This window comes from Triticum urartu, chromosome 1A (assembly GCF_056163025.1).
Source record: "Triticum urartu cultivar PI428250 chromosome 1A, HENAU_Tu73, whole genome shotgun sequence".
NCBI lineage: Eukaryota > Viridiplantae > Streptophyta > Magnoliopsida > Poales > Poaceae > Triticum > Triticum urartu.
In genome coordinates, this window is record NC_141873.1 from 530942621 (window position 1) to 530954769 (window position 12149).

At 51.2% G+C, this 12149-nt stretch overlaps 1 protein-coding gene across 1 annotated transcript; it reads left to right on the forward strand.

Annotated features, from left to right (window-relative positions):
* The first annotated feature begins 1691 nt into the window (after positions 1 to 1691).
* On the forward strand, positions 1692 to 9645 carry LOC147992279 (uncharacterized). The gene is made up of 2 exons (XM_087538989.1): positions 1692 to 1895; positions 8890 to 9645. The coding sequence occupies exons 1-2, from the start codon at positions 1692 to 1694 to the stop codon at positions 9643 to 9645; spliced, it is 960 nt and encodes a 319-aa protein (XP_087395115.1).
* The last annotated feature ends 2504 nt before the right edge of the window (positions 9646 to 12149 follow it).

The following is a 12149-nucleotide window of genomic DNA, read 5'->3' on the forward strand; positions in this document are numbered from 1 at the left end:
ATGGAAGGAAAAAAAATTCAGTTAACCACTAATTTCATTCATTTAGGTTATTCATTTAACATCACCTAATTAACCTACTGTACCAATACTACTAGCAACACTACTAACCTAATTAACCTAGCAAAACTCTAGTGCCCTAACTGAAAAACATCTAATTAACATCTAATTTTTTTCTCTAAAATACAGAGAGAGATGAGTGAGGGGGAGGGGTGGGGGACTTATAGAGAGGGGAGAGACGGTGGCGGGGAGGTGCTCGGTGACGGAGGCAGGGGCGGAGAGGGCGGGCTCGGGCACGGGCAAGGGCAGTCCTGGGCGGGCTCGGGCGGCGGTGAGGTGGAGGGAGCCGACGGTGACGTGGAGGGCGGCCTTGGGCGGCGGCTGTGAGGCTGAGGGCGGCCTCGGGCGGTGGCGGTGAGGCTGAGGGCGGCCTCGGGCGGCGGCGGTGAGGCTGAGGGCGGCCTCGGGCGGCGGCGGTGAGGAGACGGCGGCGAGGGCGAGGGATGATTTGGGGAAAAATTGGTGGCCGGGGGGTGGGGTGGGGGGAAACCACTGTTTAAGTGAAACGTAAAGGTAGCGCGTTCCCGGAAATGCGCTATAGCTAAGTTAGCTATAGCGCGTTTACTGAAACCCGCTACTGCTATTCCTTTCTCCTTTTTCCCTTTTTTTATTTTTCTTTACATTTTATTTTTTCCCTTTCTCCTTTTTCTATTTCTTTTGTTTTCATTTACTTTTCTACTTGTTTTTCACTTTATTTTATTTCCGTTAGCAGCAGCGCTTTACACATAAGCGTGCTGCAGCTAAGGAGATTAGCAGTAGCGCTGGGCCATTATACGCGCTACTGCTAGGTTGGGCTAGCCATGTGCGCCCAGTTCAAACGTAGCAGCAGCGCTTTTCGCTTGTACGCGCTACTGCTAAAGTCATAGCAGTAGCGCGGTTTATTTACGCGCGCTGCTACTAAGTAGCAGCAGCGCTTGATTTTGTACAACGCTACTGGTAAAATTCTGTGTATAGGCTTTTCCCTAGTAGTGAGTTCCCTTTTGATCTCGGGCCTCTCAACCCGGAGAGGAAAAGAAAACTGGTGGAAGAGGAGGAGACGGATGACGAGTAAGTTCTCCGTTCCTTACTGTCATTTCCATTTCCTCGAATTGGGTCGCTTGTCTTGATCCATTTTTTGCTTCCGTAGGGAGACAGAGACGTTGGCCCAGAGGGTGAAGAGGGCGAGGACCTCGGCGAGCAGCCAGCCCCCGGCTGGGGCTTCAGCGACACCACTGGTGGTGCTGAGCAGCCCGGACAGCAGCCCCCGGCGCAGCCCCCAGCGTAAGTTCGTCACCCTCTTCTTACTCAACATGTGGTAGGCGCTCGATGCTATGATGCTGACCTTGCCGGGTTTGCAGGAGGGGAGCGGCAGCAGGAGGAGCCACAGAGGGCTACTCCTAACACACCACCCCCATCGACTACGCCGCCACGGGGGGCGTCCCCGGCAAGGGCATCAGGCACGGTGCCCACACCCATGGAGGAAGAGGGGAAGTTGGGCGCTGGTGGCTCTGCCACAACGCCAAATGTTGGCGGAGAGGGGACTTCTGCTTCACATCCTGGCACTGGTGAGTCGCCTGTCCTTCGTCTCTGTTTTTCCCTTATTCTTTTCTTGGCTTCATTGCTCCCGTTGCTGCCCAGGCCCTCCTTCAACAGACATGGAGGACGTGGACACTGTTGTCGGGGATATTGCTGAGGAGGCCGCGGCGAGGCCAGTAAGATTGCCGCTGAGGAGGCCGCCAAAGACGCTGACGAGGCCGCCGCCGACGAAGCCGCCAAGGGTGCCGCCGGGGATGCCGCTGCGGGGGCCGCCAAGGCGACCGGCGAGGCTTCTACCGAGGGCGCCAGCGGTGGACCTGCCGGTGATGCCGGCAAGGCCTCCGTCGAGGAAGAGGTGGTGGGTGACCAGCCTCCCTCCTCCTCAACCTCGGGCCTCGGCAAATATCTGAAGGTAGGCGACGATCTCTTCGTCCACCTCCCAGGGGCGTCAAGCCGGGCGCCCGCCGAAGGGGAAGTCTTTGACGGCGAGGTGCTTGCCACCACCGGGCTTGAGGTTGTCGGTGAGCCGGGCGTTGGCAGTGACGGTTCTCCGGAAGAGCAGCTTTTCCGCACTATGGGGGCCAACTTCCGAAAACTCTAGGCGCTCTACCGTGTCCGTCTGGACAAGGTTAAGTCCAAGATGGCAACGGTGGACCAGGCGGAAGTGGATTCCAAGGCGCGCATTGCTGAGACGCAGAGCTGGTTCCTCCAGACTCGCGAGGAGCAGAGGGCCCTTCAGGAGGAATTGGCCAAGCGCAATGTCGAGCTCACCATGAAGATGGCTGACATCGAGAAGGCCCAGGAACAGGCAACGAACTTGGCTGCCGCGGCCGAGGCCGTCCGGAACCAGCATCAAGCCGCACTGGATTCCCAGGAAGAGGACCTCACCGCGCGTGAGGCGAAGCTTGCCACAGCGCTCCGTGGCAAGGATGAGGAGCTCGAGGCCCTTGTCGCGCGGCGGACTCGCGAGCTGGAGCGGAGGCACAAGGAGGCACTCGATGCCCAGGCTCTGGCCCATGCCGGCAAGGTAAGGGAGTTGGAGGTGGCGCGGGACGAGCTGAAGGAGCAGGCCCTCAAGCTGTCCAACGAGAAGAGCACGCTCAACAGCGCCTTGGTGGAGGCGCAAGGAGCGGTCATCAGCAGGGCTGGGGAGCTCTCTGAAGCGCAAAACTCCGTCAGAGACCTCAAGCTGAAGCTAGAGGATCTCGAGAAGATGCTGTCGGAGAGCAGGGCTCGGGAGGAGACCTTGACCAGGAGCCTGGAGGAGGAGAAGCAGCTGCGGGCGAACGAGGCCGCCTCCCACCAGGATTATGTGGCGGGCAAGAACAAATGGATCAGCCGTCTGGAGGAGGTCGCTGGCAGGGTCACCTCGCAGTTGGCCACCATGGGGATGCCAAACGTGAGGTACGCCCCTGAGCACAGCGGGACCGTCAACACCAAGTTGAACCTGTTCTTCGAGGGCGTACTCGGAGCCTTGGCTTATCTTCACTCCAACAGGACAGCCACGCTGGCCGAGGAGGCCCGGCAACTTTGCCAGAGGGTCGTGACCAAGGTCCTCACCAAGATGGCGTACTGGAATCCCGATCTTGACTTCACGGCCGCGATGAAGAGCTTGCCGGATGGTGCTGACCTCACGGTGCTCAAGGAGCGCATCAAGCCCATCACCGACTGCATCGACGAAATCAAGAGGGTGGAAGGCCAGCGCCGGGATTAGGCATCCCGTTCTTCTTCGCCGCTGCGGGTTCCCGACCAAGACAAATTTTATCTTTAGTTAGAACCGCAGCTATGATGTGATGTAATATAACTTTGAAGTACTCTTAATTTTCATGCATGTTATTTCCCCGTTCAATTCCTCTTTGTATGTGTGCCCTACGTCGATCGGGAAGGCTTGCCGGCGCGGAAGCCCCTAGCGGCGTTTTGGGGACGGATCCCCATGGCCAGCAGGGTACGCGTGCTGCCGGATGAGCCACCTTTTCGTTCTGAACGCGGCCGCTCGAACTGTCGAGCTTGACTCGAGTCAGAATCGGGGGCGTTGCTGATTGTGGAAGGCTACTCTGCTATTCTCGATGCAGCCACTTGAGCTGTTGAGCGGACTCGAAATAGGGCAAGGGCGTTGCCGATCGTGGTAGAGCCCCCTGGCGTGCAGGTTTCCCATACAAAGAAAATATCTCCGGGGGGAATAACCTCAAATAAGAAGGGTAGCACAAATAAGGGTTCAGTGCAACTTAGCTTCTGTTTGCGATCGCTCGAGTGTCGATCTTCTGGCCTCCTTTCTTCTTCAAGGGTCACGAAGATGAAGGAGTGTTGGGCTAACTGCTAGAGCCGATTCTCACAACTGCGCCCCCTACCTGGCGCGCCAAAGATGTCGGTGGGAACGACACCTATGGGATCACAAGAATCCCTACTACGGTTGCGGGGCGCGGGGTCGTGAGAAGAGCGGATCAAACAGATAGCACACGGTTCGTTTATCCAGGTTCGGGCCGCGAGGGTGCATAAAACCCTACTCCTGCTTTGGTGGATTGTATATCTGTGTTCTTGAGCTAGCTATGGGGCGTGACGAGCTCCAAAAAGCCGAATCCCCCTCCTGGTCGCCTCGGGCCTCCTTTTATAGGAAAAGGGGTGGCCACAGTGGCACACATGAGGTGGAAAGGGAACAGTGATGTGAGGTTATCCCTCGCATTACATGACAAGGCGCATTTAATGCGTCCTGCTTAGGTGTCCTTGCTTTATCGGGGACGGGGGAGATACCTGTCTCGTCCGTCGCCGCTCCCTCTTGTGTCGACACGCACCCTGGCCAGCGGCGCCCGCGGTGCCATGTAGGCAGGCAGGCGGCTGAGGTGGCGCAGCAGTGGGTCTCCACGAAGATCCGTATGCCGCCACGCAGGTGCCTGCCCAGCTGGTTGGGTCGGCAGCTGCATGCGAATTGCGGTGGAGGTTTGACTGGCGTGGGCCTGATGGTGGCCCTACGGGTGTTCTTGGCAAGGGCCTTGCCGGGGCCTCGGCAAGGGTCTTGCTGTGGCGCCTGCTATCATACCCGGCAAGGCTCTTGCCGGGGGCCTTGTGGTCCTCCTTGGCTGGGATCCCGCCAAGGATCATCATCTTCTAAAGGGTGTATCTGATCTTGAATGTCTTCACAAAGATCTGCATGCCACCACGGGGATGTCTCCCGAATCCTTTCCCCATGGGGGCAGTGGACTCAAGGGTGACTCACTCCGTAGGTGTGGGGCGAGCTGGCACGGCAAGGGTCTTGCCGGGTTTGCTAAAACCGCCTCCCGGCAAGGATCTTGCCGGGGGGGTCCGCTTCGTCCCCTTTGCTCTTTGTGGTCTTGGTCTTGGCGTCGTTCTGCTTCTCCTGAGCTTCGGCCTTACCTTGGCTCACCTCCCTTGCCTTTCTCAGTGTGGTGGTGCCCGTGGCTCAGACTGCCCGTGCACGGTTATAGGGGTACAAAAAGTGTACCCCTCTTTTTGTACACCGACACATGGACTCAACATTAGTCATAAGGAACTCACATACTTATTGCAAAAATCTATTAGTTATCGAAACAAAGTACTACGCTCATGCTCCTAGGGGGATAGATTGGTAGGAAAAGACCATCGCTCGCCCCCGACCGCCACTCATATGGAAGAAAATCAAAAAAATAAATCATGCTCCGACTTCATCACATAATGGTTCACCATACGTGCATGCTACGGGAATCACAAACTTTAACACAAGTATCTCTCAAATTCACAACTACCCAACTAGCATGACTCTAATATCACCATCTTCATATCTCAAAACAATCATAAGGAATCAAACTTCTCATAGCATTCAATGCACTTTATATGAAAGTTTTTAGTATATCCATCTTGGATGCCCATCATATTAGGACTAATTTTATAGCCAAAGCAAATTACCATGCTGTTCTAAAAGACTCTTAAAATAATATAAGTGAAGCATGAGAGATCAATAATTTCTATAAGATAAAACCACCACCATGCTCTACAAAGATATAAGTGAAGCACTAGAGCAAAATTATCTAGCTCAAAAGATATAAGTGAAGCACATAGAGAATTCTAATAAATTCTGATTCATGCGTGTCTCTCCCAAAAGGTGTGTACAGCAAGGATGATTGTGGTAAACTAAAAAGCAAAAACTCAAATCATACAAGACGCTCCAAGCAAAACACATATCATGTGGTGAATAAAAATATAGCGTCAAGTAAAGTTACCAATAGACGAAGACGAAAGAGGGGATACCTTCCGGGGCATCCCCAAGCTTAGGCTTTTGGTTTTCCTTGAATTTTACCTTGGGGTGCCTTGTGCATCCCCAAGCTTAGGCTCTTGTCACTCCTTATTCCAAGATCCATCAAATCTTTACCCAAAAACTTGAAAACTTCACAACACAAAACTTCAACAAAAAATCTCATGAGCTCCGTTAGTATAAGAAAATAAACCACCACTTTAAGGTACTGTAATGAACTCATTATTTATTTATATTGGTGTTAAACCTACTGTATTCCAACTTCTCTATGGTTCATACCCCCTGATACTAGCCATAGATTCATCAAAATAAGCAAACAACACGTGAAAAACAGAATCTGTCAAAAACAGAACAGTCTGTAGCAATCTGTAACTTTCGAATACTTCTGTAACTCCAAAAATTATGAAAAAATATAAGGACCAGGATAATTTGTATATTGATCTACTGAAGTTTTAATTGGCATTTTATCGCTCTCTGGTAAAGAACGAAAATTATATCCGTAAGCGCATACTTTCTGTTTTTATCAGCAAGATCAAACAACAATCACCCAAGAAGATCCTAAAGGCTTTACTTGAAACAAACACTAATTAAAACATAAAAAACACAATCATAACAGAAGATAGATGAATTATTTATTACTAAACATAAACAAAAGGCAAAGAATAAAAATAAAATTGGGTTGCCTCCCAACAAGCGCTATCGTTTAATGCCCCTAGCTAGGCATAAAAATAAGAATAGATCTAGGTATTGCTATGTTCTCCCTTTTGGTGATAAAGAGAGAATTTCTTATCTAAAGCACTTATATTTCTATTTTGTGAGAGTATGTGGCCATTAATGGTAGAAGAAATATTAAGCACACTACGAATATTTGCATCTAAGCTAGACTTCATCTCTTTGATAATTTCATTCTGATAAAAATACAAAAGAGAGGTGGATTCAACCTTTTCACTCATGGGGTGCCCAAATATAGCTTTCATCTTTTCATAGGTATCGATGGCATCCCCCTCAAGAAAACCTTCTTCAAAATAGAATCCAAAACTTGCTTGAAAGAAGAAGGTAAGCCAACATAAAAACTTTTTAAGTAAATCTCAATGTGATATTGGGGCATATAGCTGGCTCGGATCCTTAATAGCCTATCCAAAGCATCTTTCAAAGATTCATCAAGCAAATAACGAAAAATTTAAGGATCATCTTCATCAAAAGTATTCAAGCTCTCATCAACAATCCTGGTAGGTCCTTCCATAGCATCATTATTTGTGAGCTTAGAAAAGACAGAGGGACTATCCAAAGTATTAAAACCCGGGAGAAAACCCATAGCCCCTTTTGGTTCGGCCATGGCGATAGAAAGGCAAAGGTTTTCGAAAATCGTTTTAGAAGTGGGGGAGAGGAAAACGAGAGGCGAATGGCAAATAATGTAATGCAAGGGAGAAGAGTTTATGGTGGGTACTTGGTATGTCTTGACTTGGCGTAGATCTCCCCGGCAACGGCGCCAGAAATCCTTCTTGCTTCCTCTTGAGCCAGTGTTGGTTTTCCCTTGAAGAGGAAAGGGTGATGCAGCAAAGTAGCATAAGTATTTCCCTTAGTTTTTGAGAACCAAGGTATCAATCCAGTAGGAGACAATGCACAAGTCACCTAGTGCCTGCACAAACAATCAAGAACCTTGCAACCAACGCGATAAAGGGGTTGTCAATCCCTTCACGGTCACTCGCGAAAGTGAGATCTGATAAAGATAGTAAAGTAAATATTTTTGGTATTTTTGTTTTATACATTGGAAAGTAAAGATTGCAAAATAGTAAACGAGATGCGATGAAAATAAAAGAGATGCAATATAATAAGAAAGAGACCCGGGGGCCATAGGTTTCACTAGTGGCTTCACTCAAGATAGCATGTATTATGGTGGGTGAACAAATTACTGCCGAGCAATTGATAGGAAAGCGCATAGTTATGAGAATATCTAAGGCAATGATCATGAATATAGGCATCACGTCCGTGTCAAGTAGATCGAAACGATTCTGCATCTAATACTATTACTCAACACATCGACCGCTATCCAGCATGCATCTAGAGTATTAAGTTCATAAGAACAGAGTAACGCATTAAGCAAGATGACATGATGTTAGAGGGATAAACTCAAGCAATATGATATAAACCCCGTCTATTTATCCTCGATGGCAACAATACAATACGTGCCTTTCTGCCCCTACTGTCACTAGGAAAGGACACTGCAAGATTGAACCCAAAGCTAAGCACTTCTACCATTGCAAGAAAGATCAATCTAGTAGGACAAACTAAACCGATAATTCGAAGAGACTTGCAAAGATATCAAATCATGCATATAAGAATTCAAAGAAGAACCAAATAATATTCATAGATAATATTGTTCATAAACCCACAATTCATCGAATCTTGGAAAACACACCGTAAAAGAGTATTACATCGAATAGATCTCCAAGAACATCAAGGAGAACTTTGTATTGAGAATCAAAGAGAGAGAAGAAGCCATCTAGCTAATAACTATGGACCCGAAGGTTTGTGTTAAACTACTCATGCTTCATCGGAGAGGCTATGGTGTTGATGTAGAAGCCCTCCGTGATCGATTCCCCCTCCGGCAGATCGCCGGAAGAGGCCCCAAGATGGGATCTCACGGGTACAGAAGGTTGCGGCGGTGGAAAAGTGGTTTTGTGGCTCTCTGCGATCGATCTAGGGTATAAGAGTATATATAGGTGGAAGAAGTACGTCGGTGGAGCTATGTGGGGCTCACGAGGGTGGGGGCGCGCCTACCCCCTAGGCGCGCCCTCCTGCCTCGTGGCCGCCTCACAGATTTCCAGACTTCCACTCAAAGTCTCATGGTTTGCTTTCGGTCCAAGAAAGATCATCGCGAAGGTTTCATTCCATTTGGATTCCGTTTGGTATTCCTTTTCTGCGAAACACTAAAATAGGCAAAAAAAAACAGAAACTGGCACTGGGCCTCCGGTTAATAGGTAAGTCCCAAAAATAATATAAAAGAGCATATTAAAGCCCATTAAACATCCAAAACAGATAATATAATAGCATGGAACAATAAAAAATTATAGATATGTTGGAGACGTATCACCGCCTACGTCGTCGGCATCGGTGCCGCCGGTCTAGCCTCAGTGCCGCCGGTCTGGCCTCAACACCCGGTGCCGCGGCCAGTGCTGCCTCTGGATGAGGAGTTCGACTCGTCGGAGCTTTTCCTGGTGCGCCGCTCCCGGTCCAAGGAGGAGTTGGAGGGCCGACTGGAGTTATCCATGGTGGCATACGTGGCTGGCGCATGGAAGGATATCTCGCCGGAGTTCGTCCTCGAGGTGCTGCAGGTCAAAGTGGGCATCGAGCCGCAGTGGGTGTCCGTGCACCATTTCCAGCCGGAGGACTTCCTCATAGTCTTCACACGCCTAGAGCACACGAACAGGTTATGCGCCATGCCGGCGGTGGACCATCGCAGGGTCAGATTGTTCTTTCGTCAGTGGAACCGGCAAGCCCAAGCAGTGCATTCAGTGTTCAGGAACAAGGTGTGGGTCGAGATTGAGGGCATCCCGCCGCATGCCTGGGAGCTGGAGGTGGTGGAACGGCTTCTGGGTTCGTCTTGCTTGGTCGATGTGGTGGCACCGGACACGAGCTCCTGGGCGGACCTCTCTTCCTTCAAGGTTACGGCATGGACGATGGACCCAGAGGTGATCCCGACGCTCCGTTGGCTGGGAGTGCCAGAACCTGGCTTGGGGGTGCGGCCGTCACAGCCGACGCTGTTGCAATACAAAGTTCTCATTCATCTTGTGAAAGTTCAAGATTTTGCAGAGGCCGAGGAGCCATGATTTCTAGGAGGTTTTTCCAGCAGTGGTCAGAGTGGTTTGCCGGACTCCGAGGGCAGCATGGATGGTGGCGGTGGGGCCGCGGCTCGCCGTCGGTCGTGGTAGTTCGGTGCTCGTGATTCTCAGGGAGGTGCGAGCTCGGGCCGTGGCGGCAATGGCGCGAGTTCCGGTGGCAGCGGTCGCGGTGGACTGACCGGTCGATCCATGGCGGCCATGGAGTGGCGGCTGCCCGCCATGGAGGATGCGCCGGTGGTGGCCCTGGTGTGCCAGCAGGTGCATGTCAGCGACCGTATCGCGGTCAGGACCTCTGCTTTTGACCGTCTGACCGGGTTGGCTACCACAAGGCAGGATCAGGATCAGGTCCAGGAAGGCGCAGCTGGGTCAGGGCGCAGAGAACTTTCGCTAGTAGCTTTGGTAATGGATGAGGACGGTGATCGCGGTACAGCTCATGCGGAGGATTCGGTAGTGGTGGGGGTCGAGGAACAACGGGCAGATCGTGCGTCGAGCACAAGGCCACAGCTGGCATCGATTGTGGTGGTGCCTGAGACGGTCCAAAAAGTGGCCTCTGCTTCGGATCCCCAGACAACAGTGGTGGGACCGGCAGTAGGTACTGGCAGGTTTGCAATTTCAAACCAGGAAGAAGCGACCAATACTGACTTGGCGGAGCGCGAGCCTATCCAGAGCGCTATACCATTGCAGGCGGGCCCGCTTGCAGCTTTGGTGGCTCCGGAAGTGGAAAGACGGGAGGTCGGCCATAGCAGTGCAACGGGATGGGTGATCGACCCTCCAATGATTGAGCCGAAGATCGAGACAGTGCAGTGCCAGCCTCTGGGTCAGTGTGGACCAATCCAGTTGGAGGGCCTACTGCCATGTGCACGTGACCTATTGCAGCCGGCTCCCACTTCTGATAAGGACAAGGTGCTGCAGAGGGACCCACCTACTGATTTGACAGGATGTGTTGATGGGGAGTGGGATTCCCTCCTGTTGGTGCATGACCCTTCTGCATGTAATGGAGTGCATGCATGCATGGAGGAGCGAGACGTGGGTGTCACATCACCACTGCATGTGGATGATACCCAACATGCAAATGGAGGAGATGTGCAGGCTGATACACATGGTTCAGTGACTATGGCTCGATAGTGTGAGGTGCAGTTGGAGACGGATACAGAAGCGAACCAGGGGATATCGGAGAAGGAGGAGGTGGCGTATGGCCGGATGAAGACTTTATGCACTAACATTATCAAGAGGTTACCCCCCCCCCTATTCTGAAGGAAGTACATGCCTCGTCCCTCCACTCAGATGCTGAGCCTTTCACCCCCCCGACCTACGACCAGGGCGGCCAAGAGAGCTGGGATGACTACACTAACCAAGGCGACGCCGGCGGAGAATGTTCTGTTGCGAGCCCTAGGCTTGGTCCCTGAGGATCTGGAGCCAGGTGAGGCTGTTGTGGATGAGCTCAAGGAGTTATTTGACTCACCACTCCGCGAGCAACATGTGAGAGTGATCGCTGCAATTTTTGGCAAGATGCTACCACCGAGGGCTGAACTTGAGGGAGGGAACGCGATGGTGATCGATGCATAGTCTTTGTGCAGTTTGGTGCTGGAGTTTTATACATGTCAATCATGGATCCAAGCCCATCGATTACATGCTGGAACGTGAGAGGTTTGAACAATCCGGCAAAAAAGAAGGTGGTGAGGGAGTTCATCTCCTCGATCAAATGTAATAGGATGTGTCTCTTGGAGACAAAATTAGATGTTGTAGACCATTTTACAATCATGCAATGTATTGGACCATCATATGATGGTTTTTCTTACCTCCCGGTGATTGATACTCGTGGAGGTGTGGTCTTGGTGTGGGACTCGACCATGGTGTAGGTGGATCATGTTGTCTTGGACACACATGCTCTCCCGGGGCTGGTTCATAACCTAGACAGGAGTCAATGGTGGATCACAGTGGTGTATGGTCCACAAGGAGATGAGAAGTTTTGCAGGAGCTTCCGTCACGGAGGACGGCTTGCCCCGGTCCCTGGATGCTACTGGGTGACTTCAACATGATACTTCAGGCATCGGAGAAAAATAACACAAGCATTAATCGGCACACCATGACCTACTTCAGGGCGTCCGTGGATGATCTCGAACTAAAGGAGTCGTATATGCATGGGAGACGCTTCACGTGGACAAATGAGAGAGATTGCCCTACCCTTACCAAAATAGACCGTGTCCTTGTGTCGGTGGACTGGGATCTAATGAATCCTGACTGCTTTCTGCAGGCGCTGGGAACGAATGTGTCGGATCATGCTCCTTTACACTTAAGTATGAAGGCCATGTGCAACACAAAGCGGAGGTTCTGATTTGAGATGTACTAGACTAAGTTGGAGGGGTTCGAAGACGCAGTCAGAGCGGCCTGGGTATGTGATGATGCCGTCATCGATCCATTTAAAAGAATCGATGCTCTATTCCGGAAAGCGGCCATGGCACTGCAATTGTGGGGGCAGTGGAAGACTGGCA